Source organism: Solanum lycopersicum, chromosome 11 (assembly GCF_036512215.1).
Source record: "Solanum lycopersicum chromosome 11, SLM_r2.1".
Taxonomy (NCBI): Eukaryota; Viridiplantae; Streptophyta; class Magnoliopsida; order Solanales; family Solanaceae; genus Solanum; species Solanum lycopersicum.
The window spans coordinates 60,924,918-60,944,240 of record NC_090810.1 but is presented as its reverse complement, the minus strand read 5'-3'; the positions used below and the strand labels follow the sequence as shown (position 1 = coordinate 60,944,240).

Genomic DNA, 19,323 nt, shown 5'->3' with positions numbered 1-19,323 from the left:
GGCAACAAATGTGATATACATACATGATACATCTATGTACAATTATAATTTTTAATTAGTTATTTACATAATCACTCTATTCGATTTTCAATTATTTTTTGCTTAAAATTAAAATCGATAAATTAAAAATTGAAATCACCTTAAACCAACAAAATATCAATTTTTTTTTTATTTGATCCGATTTTCGAACCCCCAAACATTAGAATAAGTAATATATGGTAGAATAATATTAATTTTTAAAAAAAAATCCAGGTGAACTCAGAAAATCGGGTCATCGGCTCCGCCATAGTTAACGGCATGTGCCGCCGCGAAAACGTCGCCGACACGTTCGCCATTTAGCAAACTTTTTTACGACTGTATAGAACTCGCCGGCGTGAAAAGTTTTTCTACTGAAACCAGATTGTTAGATCAATGGCGACAAATGCTAATTCAAATCCAGATCCTGTGATGTTACCGGAGATTGGACCTGACGGCATCGCCAGAGAATCACCGGTGATTGCTTACACTGAAAAGGTATTTTCTTCTGATTTTGTGTTTGATTTTGGAAAATTGTGATTATATGCATTGTTTAATTCTCGCGTTCGTGGTTGTTACAGATAATTGAAGAAGAACAGCTTCAATTGAGAAAGTAAGTGTACTTTTAAATTCAACATTGCTTGTTTCTATTGCATTTTACTGAAATCTACTTAATTATCTTCCGTCGAGAGTTAGAAACTGCTTCTTTGGATATTCTTAAGTACACATTGTTTGATTCTTTTGATACTAAGTGGATCAATCATTCAGTTAATGCTTAATCTCAACTGGATTGGGTTCATTTCTATGAATTCCACTCCATTGATTAAATATTGGTAAATAGATCAATTAGCAGCAAAGTGTGTGACTTAGATATCCTGCATAGAAATAGTTGAAGTATTGAAAGTTGAAAATAGGGAAGGCATGAAGGGCATGGATCATCTGGCCAGCCTTGTGCAGTCGTGGTAGTTCTATTTGCCTGGTTTGTCTTTTCTTAATTGGTAAAGGTGTAAAGATCTCACTTGGTAATAAATGCAATTATTTACTTACCAAAAAAAAGTTGGTTTTGATCTTCTGTAATTTTAAAAAGAAGAAACGGAAAATCTAGTCAATCAATCAAACAACTACCCTTAAACTAGTTGGGATCCATGATATGAATTATTTGTATACATTGCTATAATTGGACTTATCTCATTCGAATGTAGGATCTTTGGATACTAGTACAATCGTAAAAGATTACCAAGATGCAAGGTTAACATCAATTTCAAAAAAATAAAAATAAAAAAATGCAAGGTTAACAAAGCAAAGTATGCCCTCACTTTGGAGTACACGACAAGATATGATTAGGGAACGAAAAAGGTTGAATTTGTTTTAAAGGAGTATGGGTAAGAAACTGGGAGAAAATAGCGTGCAAATTGGGTCAGACACCATGTATCCCAACATAAGAAATTTGAGAAGAAATAAGGTGATTTAGCATATACCAGGATATAGCAATGAATTCTGATTCCCGTAATAAATCACAGGGTTTAATTGGGCAGTTATACAGATTAGGGATAGAAATCTTAGGGATGGAAATCTTGGGAGCAATTTACAAATAAATCATCTATTTTTATGTAGGTTTCAAATAATGGATACACTGGTTGATATTTGAACAGAAACTATTAAATAAATCACTATATTGGATAGAATAGTATGGTTTAAAACAATAGGTGATTCTTCTCATCTGTCTTAGCCTTAGTGGACAGAGTTACCTTGTACCTGTTTTTGGTGGGAGGTGACAGATATTCCGTGGAATTAGTTGAGGTGCACGAAAGCTGGTCTGGACAACACGGTCATCAATTTTTTTTATATATAAATAGTACGTATGGTATATCGATGAGGAAAATATATATGGAAACCTATTATCTAGGAAAAGGTAGACTGTTTCTTTGAAATAACTTTCGTCTTGGGATATTTATAATTTCAATATTAAATCAACAAATTGGAGATTTTGCATTGATTTTTAACAGATTAGAGATCTTTCAAACAAATTGAAGTTGTGATAAAAGAATAGTCATGAAAAACGAGTATCTTTGGTCACTTTCATTCCCAAATATGCTTTTTGTTTGTATACCTGAAAAATTGAAGTTGGGATAAAAGAATAGGCATTCATTTTGCCAAATGAAAAACATTATAGCGGAGAGATTTTTTCTAGGAAAATTTGTTTCCATGCATAGGGTACTCTTTTTCATCTTGCAGATCTTTGTTTGGTAAATTTCTGGATGCTATGCCAATGTTGAGTCCATGTACTAGCTTGTGTGCACCTTATGTTATAGTTTCTTTTTCTGGTGAACACATTGTCAGAGGTAATTATTTGGAATTGAATGCTTGAATGGAGGCTTAAGTTTCTATAGAAGTGATGGAGGTGTAAGCATGCATTTATGTTGTCTCCTGCATCAGACTGCTTTTCCCCATCAGATGGCCTTCCCAAGTTTCATATGCATAATAATTCTCTGTTCTGTTATATCCTTCCAGATATATTGCTGAAAATTATTCCAAGATCCGTGATGTCGAAAAGGAATTCGCAAACCTGTCAATGGAGATGAAACTTACTGCTGGCCCCAAAAAAGCAGGTTTGTGACTTGTCAATGCTACTTCGTTGAGCACTTGTATCTCTTGACACACTTGTTGATTTAAGTGCTTCCTGTTCTCCTTCAGCACTTGAACTCATGAGGCAGAAAATAGAAATGTCAACAGAGAGAATCCGTGTTGCTAAGCTGAAGGAAGAACAAGCACGAAAGGTTTGTCTAACCGTCCCCCCCCCCCCCCCCCCCCCTCACCCCCTCTCTCTCTCTCTCTATTTTATTTCAACAGATCAAAGGCTCCAAGTCTAATTTTTCTACCATTAAAGGGAGTTAATTATCTCTTTGTCAAAGCATATGCCTTGCAGTAACATTGCTTTTCCTTTTTACATATGTCTCTCCCTTGAATGTGTGATATTCATATGTGCCACTAAAGAAAATGTTAGTACTGATATCTCATGGATCTTGTCTGAGATAGATGAGCTTACTTGGTTAAGGAGGCATACATAATATTTACGGATGTGTGTGGTTGAAGGGATGGAGAAGAAAGAAGATATGATGTCATCAAACAATAAAGAAAAACAAAAGGCAAACAAGAGTAGACCCATTACAAGGGATAATTCTCTTGCCAAGAGGACTATAAACATTGTAAGTTCGTTTGGGTGTGGTCTATGGAGGAGTATCATGAAGCTGTGGGAAAATTTTTGTGGCTATATCTCTTTTAAGATTGAGGTCAATTGTAGGATTAGTTTTTGGGCACATAATTAGTGTAGGAAGACGAGTTTAAGGAAATCTTTCATAATTTTTGTAGGGTCACCTATCCTAAGAGTTTGATTGGTCTTCATTTACCCCTCCGTTCCTATTAAATGTCTTAGTTTGACTGGACACGAAATTTAAGAAATAAATCGAAAATTTTGAATCTTGTAGTCTTAAATTAAATGTGTGAAGTCTTTTGAATCTTGCTGTCTTAAACTTGTCACTTAGATGTTAGAATTAGAAAACTTACTAAATATAGAAAGAGACACTCTTTGTGAGACAAAAAAATTGAAAAAAAGGAAATGACATTTAAATTGGAATAGAGGGTGAAAATTTATTTATCTTTTGTTTCTTTTTGGGATTTTAAGACAATTTTCTTTAAATGTCGACACTGCTTATAAAAGTTCTGCGTACACCACTGCTTGGAGGTAGCTGGAGGAACTAGAAGTCCTTGTGAATATCCTAAGGATAGGAGAAAGATGAGGAGGAGAAATATAAGAGAAAGATGAGGGGAGAAGTATAAGAGAAAGATGAAGGGCGTGAAGGAATTAATGAGAGGAATTAGGAAGTTGATGATTCACAAAGTTTAGGATGAGCTGGAAATGTAGAGGCAGGGGAGGAATAATAATAGAAACACATGTTCATGGAATACTATATCTTTGGAGTACGCAACAGAGTGACTAGAGTCACTACTCACTAAACAACCCTAGCATTATCTTCATCACTCTTCTATCCTCAGATACCAGCTGTCACCTTACATCTACAGTTACCTGCTGTCAAAATTTTGTGTCAGTCACTGTCAGCTACTATTTCTTCAAAAAAAAAAAAGTGGCTTAGCACTAAATCACGTTTTAGCTGGTTTTGCTATTTGTCAATTCTTGTGCACTGAAAGTGAGGTTGGAGGGACCTCTATTAATAGGTCTAGAGAGTACTTTTTTCTTCTCTTTGACTTTCATAATGAAGATTTGGAAGTCTAGGTTTTCGAATCAAGTTGGAATGAGAGTTTTTTTCCTTGACAAAAATCTGTCATCCTGCTTGAATTAGAAAAACCTAGACTTCTAGTACTGGTAGTGTGATGAAGTATGAACTGATTCATTCCCAAGCAAATTATATCAAAGGTAATGGATGATTCTTTTCTGAGGTTCATCCTGTCACCTTTTATTGTGATGCAGTAATTTCCCACCACCCCATGTCGTTTTATAATCAGTCTAATGAGAGCATTATTTCTCTTGTAATGTGTTTTTGCTCCCATAATATGTTTTCAACAGTCTAAGAAACAGAAGGAGAAAAAAAAAAGGCTCTAACGTGAGACGGGAACAGCAAAATCACAGTGCTCAGCTTAAGAAATTGTAATGAAATGTCTATTGTTTATGTGTCTTACTTATCAAAAAACTGATAATGACTTCTAGGCTTGGGAAGCAGCATCACAAGCTGTTAAGGACAAGGAGGCGATTAAGCAAAAGCTTTGTGAGGATTTAAATAGTCTGGTATTTTTTCTTCTGTACTATTACTTTTGTAGTAGTAGGTTGTGTGAATATTTCTGAAATCAGATTCTCATTTGTAGGTTCTGGAAAGTAGTAACAGTCAGCTTGCTAGATTGGAGGAACTGAAAAAACGGCTGGAAGCTTTGAATCCAAGTAGAGCATCCACTGCCTCTGTAAGAATTCTTTCATATCTGTGTATTGTGTATGCATTTCGTAATTCTATTAGGTTTTCCGCATGTTTGTGGATGCTTTTTATCCTTTTCTTTTTCCAGATGGATCTCTTTTTATTCTGTTATATAGTATTTCTTTCTGGACATTCCTTATCTGTGCATGAAAGAGTGGGGTACACAAACTGATGTTAACTCTCTGTCGTCTTAAGTTATTGATTCTCTCAGTAAATATGTCTTTGACCAATTCTAATGTCCAGCATAATAAGCAGTCATGTGCAGTAACCAACTCGTTGATTCATTATAAAGATTGCTTATAGAACAGTCTTGCAAAAGGAGAATATGGTGAGAAACATTTGGGAAATGGGAAACATTATTTGGTTATCTCACCTTTGACTTTCACAATTTGAAATAGCTTTCGTGGTTGTGGGGCTGAATACTTGGTGTATGATTCTGCTGGCAGCTCAGAACTAACACTTCACTTTTTTTGGAAAGTATTTCGGAATTCTAATTGAATGTCGAATGCGTCTTTCCGTCTTTCTCCTCCTTTTCCTTTGTTGTCACCATACTCTTATTAATTTTAACCTCAGTACTGCAGTGCCGTGACAGCCATAAAATTATATCTTTTGGTGGCTGAAATCTGCACTATGCCTCTGCCTGTATAGATCTTAGAAAGCTCCATGTTTTCCCACCTTTTCAGTCACATATTCTTATTACAGTATTTATCTGCTTGTGAATTGCTATCCCACTTGTAATTCTGTTCTCTAGCACAGGCCCTAACAGATCTGTAAGATAGTGGAACACCTGCGAACTACCTGGGCATAAAGAACGTCCAATCCTCTTGTCCATTTGTTTTTATGAACTATCCTCTTATCCGTTTCTCAAAAAACACCTATTTACCCCTTACTTCTCAGATTTTGGGTAATTTGGTCTCACATCTTGTATTTTGCAAAGACAGCAGCGTTGAACTCTCTTGGTGAAAAGAGAGTGATTTCCATGTTATGAACAGAAATATATGCCAGACAGCTATATTACAACATGTACCTAAACTATAAACTAAAAAGATTATTGGTTGACTGAAAGTTTTGGCTATCAAGGATATGAATCGTAGAGTTTCTTGTATTGCTCTTTCTCTACTTTTGAATCTTATTTGGACGATTTGGATAAAATAGCACACTGCGGTGATATAATGCTTGTTTCATTCCGTGCTTAATATGACTTCCTAACCTATGCCCATGTGTGGTCTCAGGACCAAAGTCCTGTGGGATCTGTACAAAACATTATGGCTCAAGATGTTTCCTCAGTAAAGGATACACAAGAATCGTCGAGCAGATCATCTGGAAATACATTGAAAGAAGGAAATGCTAGAAATGGTGCAGCAGAAAATGGACAAAACCAGTCACATTCTCTTGATGAAACAAGAGCTAAGAAGAAAATCAATTTACAAGGAAGAGCAAAAGGAATCGGTATAATTCCCAAAGGCCGCGGTTCACAAGGACCTGGCTGGACTGGAGCTGGGTTCGACGTTGATGGCAGAAGTTGATAGCAGATTTTCTCACTGTTTTAAGTTCATTGGTATAAAGAGACTTGCTGTTTTTCAGTAAGGTAGATCATCCAGTCCAAAAATTATCAAATTCTTCACTCTCTTATTCCTTGCATGTGAAATATCATTTCTGATAATTCTAATGACTTGTAAATACTTTTTGAAATATATAGTTTCTGAATCTTTCTTGTTTAAATTGATTTTAGTTTGTGTTAATCCAGTCCAGCACCTCATTTTGCACTTGATAAATGTGACGTAACGTAGATAGTCTACTCTGATACAGACATCCAAAAACTAAGACTTTGAGTTCATTTCATTTGGTTTTAAAAAAAGAATTGGTTCTTCAAGGATGTTGCCTATGATTATTTACTTATTGGTTCTTCACAAAAACATGGGCCATATTGAGATGAACATTGGTTGAAATTATAGATGTTACTATAGGAAACAAAGAGACCCATATGAGAAAATAATTCACTCCATGGGCTAAAAAAATTCTTTTAATTAATTTGTGTGTTATTTTAATGTGATATAAATAAATAAATTACTAAATAATCTGAAATGTGCTACTTCCCGATTAAAATATATATATATATATATATATATATATATATATATATATATATATATATATCCTTTTATTTTATGAATTTAAACAATGTCATGTGACTTACGTTAACTATTGTCGATATACAGAATCACTTTTTTCAGGGAGCATTTTATCTTAATTTGAAACTTTTCAACGCAAACTCAAATTTAATTAGTCTCCAATACGATATCAGAATGAGAAATTGATAAATATATTACCAAAATAGAAAATAAATACTGTTCTTTACACAAATTAAAAAATATAAAATAAATAAATTAAAACAGAATAAAATATAATTCAAAGAGATTTCTATCTATAACTCTAAAAAGTTATTTTTACTTTTTAAAGTTTTTTTTACCCTTCCTACAAGGGTCACTATGTTTTAGAGATTCAAACTCGTAACAATTCTTATCATCCGAGCAAATCGCTCCGACTCTAAATTTTTGCCTTCACTAGGAAAGAAAAACACTAAGATGGGCCAAGATAGTATTGGGAAAGCCCAGATTCCAAGAAATAAGTTTGGGGAAAAAGAAAAGAATTTGTAAAGACTTTGCAATCAACTTTTTCCAGTGTCAGAGTTACAGTAGTTTTCTAGAGAATCAGCAATGGAGAGACTTCGATGTCAGAGGATCGGTTGTAACGCTACCTTCACTGAGGATGATAATCCTGAAGGCTCATGCACTTATCACGAATCCGTTTGTCTCGCTCCCCTTTTAATCTTTCTGATTCAATTGCTTCTTTATTTGTTGGTTGATGCGTTGTATTTCACTTTAGTGTTGATTCTTGAAACTTCATTGTTAAAATCCCTTTTTGGGATGTGGGGTTAGTTTGCTTTTATCATTATTGTTGTTCTGATAGCTCATGGGTATAGCATTTGAGCTGAAGTAGGTTCATGTATTTTGCATTAACTTCTGTGTTTATCTCTTGAAAGTTCATAGTGATAAATCCCTTTTTGGGATGTGGGGTTGGTTTGCTTTTACCATTTTTGTTGTTCTGATAGCTCATGGGTATAGCATTTGAGCTGAAGTAGGTTCATGTATTTTGCATTAACTTCAGTGTTAATCTCTTGAAAGTTCATTGTGATAAATCCCTTTTTGGGATGTGGGGTTTGTTTGCTTTTACCATTCTTGTTGTTCTGATAGCTTAAATGACATGTGTATATAATTGGAGCTGGAATTGATTCTCACTTCAGTGTTAATCTCTTGAAACTTCATCGTGAAAATCCCTTTTTGGGATGTGGGGTTTGTCTGCTCTTACAATTCTTGTTGTTCTGATAGCTTAAATGACATGGGTATAGAGTTTGAGCTGGAGTCGGTTCATGTATTTTGCATCCAATTCAGTGATAATCTGTTGAAAGTTCATTGTGAATAATCCCTTTTTGGGATGTCAGGATTGTTTGCTTCTACCATTCTTGTTGTTCTGATAGCTTAAATGACATGTGTATATAATTGGAGCTGGAATTGATTCTCACTTCAGTGTTAATCTCTTGAAACTTCATCGTGAAAATCCCTTTTTGGGATGTGGGGTTTGTCTGCTCTTACAATTCTTGTTGTTCTGATAGCTAAGATGATATGGGTTTAGAGTTTGAGATGGAGTAGGTTCATGTATTTTGCATTAACTTCAGTGATAATCTGTTGAAACTTCATCACAAAAAATCCTTTTTAGTGATGTGGGGTTTGTTTATTTTTACCATTCTTGCTTTTCTGATAGCTTAAATGACGTGTGTATAGAGTTTGAGCTGGAGTAGGTTCATGTATGAACTTATTGTGCATACACTTCAGTGAAAATCTCTTGAAACTTCATTGTGAAAATCCCTTTTTGGAATATGGGATTTGTTTGCTTTTACCGTTCTTGCTGTTCTGTTAGCTTAAATTACACGGGTATAGAATTTGAGCTGAAATAGGTTCATATATTCAATCCAGTGTTAATCTCTATAAACTTCAGCATGAATGTCTCTTTAGGAATGTGGGTTCTTCTTATCCTCACTTCTTGCTGTTTTGTCAGTTTAAACGACATAGGTTAGAACTTGAGCTGGAATAGCTTCATGTATTCAGTATTCACATATATAGCTATAGAATGTAATATCTGACTAATATCCAAGCAATCATGTCACCTAACAAAACCCTGTTTACTTTATCAAGAATCAGCAGATTGTCCTTTTGCTTACAGATCAGAAACGACTGTCAACACAGTGTCTGGTGAATTTACTGCAGATACATGTAAAAAATGTGGTTGTCACTTGGTATATAAAGACTAAGGCAGGAATCTACTGAGACTATATAATTGTCATCTTAAGTGTTAGATTAATGTTGCATTCCCATTCAGTTGGACACTAGTTATGCCTTACCTTCTAAACATCTGTTGACATGTTTGTTTTTCTTTTGCACGGACCGTTCTGGACATGAATGCACTTGCTGGATCTTTTGGCATCAGGGTGTAAGTAAAATAAATTGTCTGATTTCCTATCTTGCATTCCAGATACCATAGCTTGTAAAACACCCAGCTAATCATCAAAGTTCATGTTTGCAGCCTTTATTTCATGATGGAATGAAGCAGTGGAGTTGTTGCAAGAAAAAAAGTCATGATTTCAGTTTATTTCTTGAAATTCCTGGGTGGGTAACTTACGTTTCCTTATTTTACTTGAAACTTTTGTGCCAGATAGTAGTACTAAATCTGTTTGCTAGAATCTGTTGAAACTGGTTAACTCCCCTTGAAGTATTAGTGAAGATTTAAATATGGCTATAGGTGACAATTAGATCATTGGACTAGAAATTGTTTACAAATCATCCTCTCTGAGGTGGTATATTATCATCTATCGCATGTACCATATATTACATGTTATATCCAACTGACATGATACTAGGTGAATTGTTCCTACTTTAAACCTTTTTTTATAAGGTAAAGGTTTATTCACTATACCAAGAAGGTACCAAAACCCAAAGTTACAAAAGACTGCTGGGATTATCCATGCAGTCAATTTACAACATTTCCCTAGCAGTTCCTACTTTAAACCTTGATGGGCAGAGTTACTCGATTCAGGGGATGTTATGGTGGAATATGCAGGGAGCTTTTGCCCTGCATTATCACTTTCAATAGTTTAAAAAGGTATTTTGCAGGGTAATTTATTAATTTTTATTGCCTCCACTTTCCTTGTTAAGTGATCAAGAAAAAACTCGTTTCCATTTGTCACAGATTAGTGGTTCCTTTTATCCCCTTATTCTTCCAAACAATGAGAGAAGAACGTACTTTTTCTTTTGGATAGGTAATGAGCGAACAACTTTCTTGCTAGGGAAGATATTGACTACCACTAGTTTAGAAAGATTTATGAAACACTTCTATAGTTTGCTTGTGATGTGACCCTCACTGGACCCTGAATGGATGCAGTGGACTGCCCTCTTTTTTTCTCTTCATAATTTGCTTGATTTGTTTGACTGAGATGAAACGGAACCTTACCCGAGATTACTAATTTCGAGCTAAAACATGTAATTTGTTCATTGTCTATTTGTAACATTGAAGTTCATTCTTGCAGGTGTAAGACAGGAAAGCACACAACAGAAAAACCAGTGATTGCAACACCATCTGCTACCAAAAATAAAGCAGTTCCTGTGCCAGTGCGTGTGCCAGCTCCTATGACCAATGCATCACCGAAAGAAGCCTGTTCTAGATGCCACCAGGGATTCTTTTGTTCTGATCATGGTAAGTCTTCCATTTTCTAACTTCATCTAACATTATACTTTGGAAGACTAGGACAATTCTAGACTTCTAGTTGAGTTTAGCAAAATTGAAAAATAGCAGGGGAGGCTGTTCATTCTATAGATGCTGAACTCAACCTTCTCAGTTGTGACTTCCTAGTAGGTTAATAACGAGGAAAAAGTGTGTTTTCATTTTCACTCTGCCTTTTTCTACTCCCATTTAGAGACTCTTTTGCTTGTAGAGCCGACTCTGATCAGTTCTTGTGCTATCATGTTTCATTTAAGGTTCACGACCCAGAGAAGCAATTCCAAAAGCATCAAATACAGTAACATCTCTACCTTCTGAGAGCAATACAGTTGTACAGCAAGACCATCCAGCTCCAGTGAAAAAGAAAATTGATATAAATGAGCCCCAAATTTGTAAAAACAAGAGCTGCGGTAAGACCTTTACAGAAAAGGAAAATCACGACACTGCTTGTAATTACCATCCCGGCCCCGCTATCTTCCATGACCGGATGAAAGGAGTAAGTTGATATATTGATACTGATCTTGTTAAATCTCTTTGGTGCCATGTTATGCTTCTGTGATATTTTCTGTGTTTATAAAAAACTCAAAGAGCACTATCGAGAATCTCATGTTTTCTGGTTGTCCAATGAATTTGCAGTGGAAATGCTGTGATGTTCATGTCAAAGAATTTGACGAGTTCATGACCATACCGCCATGCACCAAAGGATGGCACAACAGTGACTCAGTGTCCTAATAGACAGGTTCATGAATGAGCCACACATGACTTGTTTGTTGCATCATTCATCGATCAACTGTTGTTGCTTCTCTAGACATTGACATAACTTTACTTTCGGTCCATCTGCAACTAGTTCTTTGTGTCTGTAAGGTAGACACCTGAGACGAACAATCTATAACGTCTGAATTTTTTGATAGACAAATCGGAGAAATAGCTCAGTCAATACATTGTTGAGATTGTTATGACCCTCTTTAGCCCTTCGTCATTCGTTACTGGGTATCATTTTCCTTCTGACAATGTTACTTGACTCTTAGAAAATGTTAATGTGTGTCGGATACTCTAAAAGTTTGTTAGTCGGGATTTTATTGCACACTATTCTCTCTTGTTAATAATATTGCGTTGGATGAGGTAACATGTGGAAATTGAGAACTCTTCAAAAAGTGTGTTAAGTTTTGCTTACACTAGCAATATGCCACACTTCGAATTTGAATGATCTATTCCAACTAGAAATAACTTTTTTAACTTTTAAGAATTTTCATTTTCTTTTTAATGAAATGATCGTAATCTAGTTTGCAATATTATGTATCTTTTTAAATTTTGGTGGCCGTCAAGGTACATTTAGATACACGTAACTTAGGATACACATGGTCAAAATTAGTGTAATTTGTTCAAGATACACGGTGTTTAAGCGGATTCACATGTATTTGAGATACATAATAAATTTCGTTCAACGCTTTTCTATGTATCTGGTATCCTTGATACATACATAGATTTTGCATGTATTCGGAACAAATAACAAACCTCGCTCGACACTCTTTTATAAATCTAGTATGTCGGATACATGTATTAAGTGAAATTCACATGTATTTGAGATAACACATCCGCTTGCTTTACTCTCTTCCTATTTTTGTATACATCTAGTAACAAATAATACGTGTATCTATGTGTATTTCTCTTCGTGTGTGGTAGGAAACTTGATAAATTTGAATATAGTAATAATAGTGTATATGGTAGTGGACTATGCAATCATGTAGTTTCTCCAATTTAAATAGTGTCACGTAAACTGAGATGATGGTCTACGGTAACTACTTATTTGGGCTGGGCTAGGTTGGGCCCCAGCTCCATAGCCAAGGCCCAAGAAAAACATTTTGGTTTTTGTGGATTTTTCACCCATAAAGCCCAGTTCCACAATATCCATTCTTATTTATTCTTTTCATTATTATTCATTTCGCATTTAATAATTGACGCCAAATAAGGGAAACCCCCAAATTCAAATTTCAAAATTACTTGTTGAAGCCAAGCTCATCATCTCTCTCTGCTGCCGGAAACTCCTCCGGCGATTTCTCTTTTTCCGGCGAGAATATACTGTTGTGAGTTTTCCTTTTTCTCGCTTTTTTATTATTTTTTTTTTCAAATCATTTTCAGTGCTGAAGTTACGAATTATGAATTTCGGAGTTTTGTCTCCACAATTTTGTACGGTTTTTTTGGTTTGTTTCGATGTGTTTATGGCCTATTTGTATACATTTCACTTTAGAAAAAAAAGTTGTAGAGCTATCGCTGTCGTCTATGAGTTTTCATTGCTCAAGTAAGAATTATGAATTCTCAAGCCGTTTTTACACAGTTTTGTACCTTTTTTCAGTTGTTTCGATTTGTTTTATGGCCTATTAATATGCATTTTTACTTTAGTAAAAAAAAGCTGTAGAGCTATCGCCGTCGTCTACGAGTTTTCGTTGCTCAAGTACGAATTATGAATTCTCAAGCTGTTTTTACACAGTTTTGTACCTTTTTTTGAGTTGTTTCGATGTGTTTTACGGCCTATTAATATGCATTTTACTTTAGAAAAAAAAGTTGTCGAGCAATCTCCGTCATCTATGAGTTTTCATTACTCAAGTATGAATTATGAATTCTCAAGCTGTGTCTCCACAGTTATAACATAATTTTGTAAGTTTGATGTGCTACTGGCCTTTTAATGTGCATTTTAGTATAGAAAAAAAGAAGTTGTAGAGCTATTGCCTTTGTCTATGTATTTTCATTGCTCAAGTACGAATTATGAATTCTCAAGCTGTGTCTCCACAGTTTTTACCCAGTTTTGTACCTTTTTTCAGTTGTTTCGATGTGTTTATGGCCTATTAATATGCATTTCACTTTAGAAAAAAAAAAGTTGTAGAGCTATTGCCTTGTCCACATGTTTTCATTGCTTAAGTACGAATTATGAATTCTCAAACTGTGTTTCCACAGTTTTTACACAATTTTGTTAGCATTTTTTCAATTGTTTTGATGTTCTACTGGCCTATTAATATGCATTTCACTTTAGGAAAAAAAAAGTTGTAGAGCTAGTGTTGTTGTCTATCTGTCTTCATTGCTCAAGTGCGAATTATGAATTCTCAAGCTGTGTATCCACAGCTTGTTAACGGCCTACTAACGTGCATATCATTAGAAAAGGAAAAATAATTAAACAAAGGCTATACAAGCTGTAATGCTATGATTCTTCAGTACTCATTTTCAGTTCTGAAGTATGAAGTTTGGATTTCAGAGCAGTGTCTCCACAATTTTTTGATAATTTAACACACAAATTTTCCATTTGTTTAAATGTGTTAATGACCCATGAATACGAATTTCACTTAATAGAAGGATAGATTAAGCCTTAAGGTCAGAAAAGCTGTTGCAGTACTTGATATGAAATTAGTAATCTTTAAGTCATTTGAAGAATCCTTTTGATTATCCAACGACAAGTTTCAAGTTTCAAGTTTTGGCAATCTGAAAATTAAGCATTTGATCAGTTTGATCAAGTGAGCGCTTAGCACTTAACTAATTTAATAAGTTAGAGGAATAGATACTCATGTGATATCTCTAGAACTTAAGAATTTTTTTGATTATTTAATTATAGAGTTGAATATAGCTTAAAATTTGACAAATCATTGTGATAACCCAATGGCCAGTTCCAATTTTTGGCAATCTGAAATCTAAGCATTTGATTAGCTTGTTCAAGTGAGCACTTAGTTAATTTTAATAAGTTTAAGAAGCAGATGTTTGATATTTCAAGAACTTAAAAGAATTCTGTAGATTATAGACTTGCCTTTAACTCTCCTAATATTTTTTAAAAAGGATTTAGGAGAGTTATATCTGTTGAAATTTTATCTTAGGTGAAAAATATTGGGACCACGCATGCTCTTTTGAAGATAAGACATTAGAAGGATATTAAAAATTTGTCACTTCTTTGGTCATTCATCATTGTAATTGCTTCTTTACATTCCAGGCTGCAGTACTGTTTATGACTAATGTTACAGTTGATGACGAGTGAAATCGCTCACCTTGATTTCAGATTATACATTGTTTCGTCGAAGATAATCTTGTTAAAATTACTCTCAATTGGCAGTTGAAGTATCTTTGATATGTCAACTCCTCAAAATGATCCACTCCTGCAAACAGAAACAACATGTGGGTTGTTGCTACATGAACTGCAGGTAATTTTCATGAATATAATGCCACTAACATGTTTATAATTTATTTAGTGGGACCTGTCCTTCTCTTCGTGTATCGTTTTTTACTTGTCATATGTTGTCTTCTTGGTTATTTCATGATGGATAACTGATAGCATATCCATTGTTTAATTCTTTTGCCTTTTTGTTTTTAAAGATTATATGGGATGAAGTTGGGGAGAGTGACACTGAAAGGGACAGAATGCTATTTGAGATCGAAAGAGAATGTCTCGAAGTGTACAGACGTAAAGTGGACCAAGCAAACAAAAGCAGAGCTCAACTAAGGCAGGCCATTGCTGATTCTGAAGCAGAGCTTGCAGCTATCTGTTCTGCAATGGGGGAGCGACCAGTGCATATGAAACAGGTTAGTAATGATGTAGTCAATTACCTTTACAGTTTCAATGTGTGCTTGTTGTATGAGATAGTCATATCACAGTGACCTTATCTTTAAATAAAAACAAATTGTATTGCACTAGTGGAGGTCGACTTTATTCTTGCAAAAGTATCAACTATTAATTCACCAAGCCAAGCTCCTCTTATATTCTAGAATATTCAGAAAAAGTTGAATTTGAATGCTCTACATATACATATTTGAAGTAAGGTTTGCATTTACCTTCCACTAGATCAGGTAAGGATTTATTTAATGAATATCTTGTATTCAGTCTGACAAGAGCCAAGGAGGTTTGAAGGCGGAACTTAGGGCTGTTCTTCCAGAACTTGAGGAGATGCGGAAGAGGAAATCTGACAGAAAGAATCAATTCATTGAAGTTTTCAAGCAGATACAGATGATTAAGAATGAAATCTCTAGGCTTACTTCTGCAAGCTTGGTAGTGGATGAAAGTGATTTATCATTACGAAAGCTCGAAGAATTTCATATGGAACTTCATGCCCTTCAAAAAGAAAAGGTTTACAATTTTTCTGTGGCATCAAGCCCAATGTTCTCCGACCCTGTCCTTTGACTTAGACTATTTCCTCTCTTTTTGGCAGAGTGAACGTTTGACACTGGTTCTGGATCACTTGGGTGCTTTAAAATCATTATGCTCGGTTCTTGGCATGGATTTCGAACATACTATCAATGAGGTTGATCCAAGTTTTGGGGAATCAGAAGAAGCTAAGAACATTTGTAATGATACCATCCAAAATTTAGCAGCTACAATACAAAGACTACAAGAAGTTAAGTTACAAAGGATGCAACGGGTATGCGGTTGAGTAAATCCTTCTTGAATTACGTAGCGTTTTGTTCACTCTTTAGAAATTGATAACCTTCCGGATTTTGCAGCTGCAAGATCTTACTACGTCCATGTTGGAACTATGGAACTTGATGGATACACCTATTGAAGAGCAACAGTTATTTCAGAATGTCACATGTAAAATAGCTGCCAAAGAACATGAGATAACAGAGCCTAACATGTTGTCTATGGAATTCATTACTTATGTGAGTATAGTATCTTTGTAATCAAAGTTACCATTTTCAAAAAAAAAAAAGTATCTTTGTAATCATTCTGCTTGACTTTGAAATTCTACTTTGGGGCTGAATATAATGGATCTTTTACTATCAAGGTTGAAGAAGAAGTGGGCCGTTTGGAAGAATTGAAAGCAAGCAAAATGAAGGAGCTTGTTCTGAAGAAGAAGTCAGAACTAGAGGAGATCTACAGGAAAACACATATGGTTGGTGATTCAGACAGTGCATTGAATATAGCTATTGAAGCTATTGAATCTGGTATTTCAGTAGTAATCACGTAGAAATTCAATCGATTACTACATCCTTGTTATGAGATCAGTTATATGCTCTTCTTTGTTCATATCTCTGAAAGGAGCTGTCGATGATGCTGATGCTGTCCTTGAACAAATTGAACTCCAAATAGCTCAAGTTAAAGAGGAAGCTTTTAGCAGGAAAGACATTCTAGACAGAGTCGAGAAATGGATCGCTGCATGTGAGGAGGAGTGTTGGCTTGAGGAGTATAACAGGGTTTGTTTTTCTTTCAATTAGCATTTGCATGTTCCATGAATTAGGCCTAAATGCTTATTCAGTACCTTGATTCATTATCTAGGACGAAAATCGCTACAATGCTGGACGAGGCACCCACCTAACTCTAAAGCGTGCTGAGAAAGCTCGTGCTTTGGTTAATAAACTTCCAGGTTTCTAATAATTTCCTTTCCTTTTGATAATGCATATTTGTTCCATATAAAGGTTAGAGAGTGATATTTAGTGGCGAATGAATGAAATAAATTAATGTTGTTCAACAGCAATGGTGGAGGCATTGGCCTCAAAAACAAAAGCTTGGGAAAACGAGAGAGGAACTCAATTCTCGTATGATGGTGTAAGCATTTCGTATCTTACGTTTTAAGATATTATAATGTTGAGGTCTAAGGTTCCATACGTGTAGATGTCTTTAAAGTGGTTGTTTCTTTTTGTTAGATTCCTCTCCTTTCTATGCTTGAAGAGTATACCATCTTGCGTGAAGAAAAGGAGCTAGAACGTAAGAAGCAAAGGGTATGAACTCTCAACTGGCTTTTGGTTGACTTTATATCTTTTCTATTGTGCGAAGCCATTAGCTAGCACGTGATTCATCTTATCTCAGGACCAGAAGAAACTTCAGGGACAGTTAATGGCAGAACAAGAGTCTCTTTATGGCTCAAAACCCAGCCCTATGAAGAACCAAAGTGCCAAAAAAGGTCCTAAATTGTCATGCGGTGGTGCTCCAAGCAATAGAAGGCTTTCACTTGGAGGAACAATGCAGCAAACTTGTAAAACTGAACTCCCTTATTCCACTAAAGCTACCCCAAACACACGTCAAGCAAAGAAGTCCGAGCGCTTTCATCAACTTGACCAATTTAATCATCCTACTGATGATGGATTTGGAGCTTTATCAACAGGTAATCTTCTCCTCATCTCTCTTGAAATAATTGTTAGAACTCATTCTTCTGGCAATTCGGCCCGAGGAAAAAGTCTTGATATTCATCTTTTGTCCAGATGGATACGCTGTTTGTGAATTCTAACTAGCTTTCTTTTTTTCACATTAAAGAATTCAAGATGTTCTGCCCCTTTTTCAATTTAATCTTGTTATGCTTCTTTGCTTAGGGAGGAGAGGAGGTTTGGGTATAGATGAACTTCCTTCGAAAAAGCAGCTCATCAGTGCACTAAATGGTTCAGAAGTCGAGACAGCAGTAATGCGGAAGCCTTTCTCACCCATTTCTTCTAAAGGTTCTTCCAAGTCCAATGCAACAAATATCTTGGGAGATATGAACAGAAAACATAATGAAACGATGACAAAGACCCCGCTTAGTAACCATACTACACCAGTCTCCACTCCTGTAAAGTCAATTTCTACTTATGAAGAAGAGAACAGAACTCCTGCTAAAGCAATGCCGATTCCCGTGCCTTCTACTCCCTCAACCGTATCTGTTCCAATGCAGACGACAACACCAGGTCCTGCTGTTGTTACACCTTACAATTCGAAGCTCGTTGAAAACACCCATGTGAAGGAGGAGATAGAGTATTCCTTTGAGGAGAGTCGGCTTGAGTTTTACCTTCAGCGAACACATATTTAGTAAGTTGTCAACCAACTCAACTATAGACGAAATTGATTGTTAATTAAATACTATCTGTCTTTTGTATAGCAGTCTATACATTTTTGTTGCTATGGTTGATAAGTCAAGTGGCTTTTGTAATGTGTAGATACGAAAAAATTACTGAATTTGCTAATACTTGTTCCCTGATTAGTACAAGATGATGGAACACCAATATTTTTAGGACTATGTTACTGAACTCATGTCGGATTCTTAAAAAATATGCTAACTTTATCCGTCAAACATCAATTGACAATTTTGTAGAGTCCAAGTCTGACATAGCAAGTTAGTCTTTGCCCAGAGGCAAGTGAAACATATACATTCATCACAAGGGTATTAATGAGGAACTAATCGAACTATTCAGTGTTGACATGTTCTGCACTGGCTGCCTCCATCATCTCGTTGCGTACTTGCTGAGCGATGTCTCGAACATGGCCAGGTCCATGTGGTAAGAAAATAGTGCTCTTTGAAGCTGGGATATATATGAATAAATTCAACTAGTGTTATTGCTTCTACTCGGATTTGAACGTGAGACGTCATTTTTTCTCAATCCACATTATTAGCCACTCAACAATAAAGTTCAGTATTTAACAGGCATGATAGAGTGCAAATTCACAAAAGGAAACATACATTAGACGTGAAGAAACACAAATTGAAAAAAATAATCAGAAATTGGCATTGTATAGCCGTATAATTAACACGTTTGTATAGCTTGAAATTTGTATAATATA

At 35.3% G+C, this 19,323-nt stretch overlaps 3 protein-coding genes across 5 annotated transcripts; all 3 read left to right on the top strand.

The window, feature by feature from the left end:
* The first annotated feature begins 312 nt into the window (after positions 1-312).
* Positions 313-6,643, top strand: ACI13 (protein). Its single transcript, NM_001247812.1, is given in 7 exon segments — positions 313-513; positions 597-628; positions 2,527-2,624; positions 2,710-2,792; positions 4,739-4,816; positions 4,894-4,986; positions 6,230-6,643. Coding segments are annotated over 7 exon segments (780 nt in total). The 5' UTR covers positions 313-411; the 3' UTR covers positions 6,524-6,643.
* Positions 6,644-7,501: 858 nt separating this feature from the next.
* On the top strand, positions 7,502-11,955 carry LOC101245327 (cysteine and histidine-rich domain-containing protein RAR1). The gene is made up of 5 exons (XM_069290825.1): positions 7,502-9,545; positions 9,639-9,721; positions 10,639-10,805; positions 11,087-11,325; positions 11,466-11,955. The coding sequence occupies exons 2-5, from the start codon at positions 9,657-9,659 to the stop codon at positions 11,559-11,561; spliced, it is 567 nt and encodes a 188-aa protein (XP_069146926.1). The 5' UTR covers positions 7,502-9,545; positions 9,639-9,656; the 3' UTR covers positions 11,562-11,955.
* A 794-nt stretch (positions 11,956-12,749) lies between these two features.
* Positions 12,750-18,751, top strand: LOC101245028 (65-kDa microtubule-associated protein 3-like). 3 transcript variants are annotated; one of them, XM_010315204.4, is made up of 13 exons: positions 12,750-12,913; positions 14,920-15,007; positions 15,180-15,386; positions 15,685-15,927; positions 16,010-16,219; positions 16,302-16,457; positions 16,583-16,742; positions 16,837-16,991; positions 17,074-17,161; positions 17,270-17,343; positions 17,442-17,516; positions 17,605-17,899; positions 18,105-18,751. In XM_010315204.4, the coding sequence occupies exons 2-13, from the start codon at positions 14,936-14,938 to the stop codon at positions 18,572-18,574; spliced, it is 2,205 nt and encodes a 734-aa protein (XP_010313506.2). In that variant the 5' UTR covers positions 12,750-12,913; positions 14,920-14,935; the 3' UTR covers positions 18,575-18,751. The 3 variants fall into 3 exon arrangements, with proteins under 3 accessions (XP_010313506.2, XP_010313507.2, XP_004251251.2); XM_010315205.4 differs by having other exon boundaries at positions 12,776-12,913; positions 14,866-15,007; XM_004251203.5 differs by having other exon boundaries at positions 12,780-12,913; positions 14,800-15,007.
* Positions 18,752-19,323: the final 572 nt, after the last annotated feature.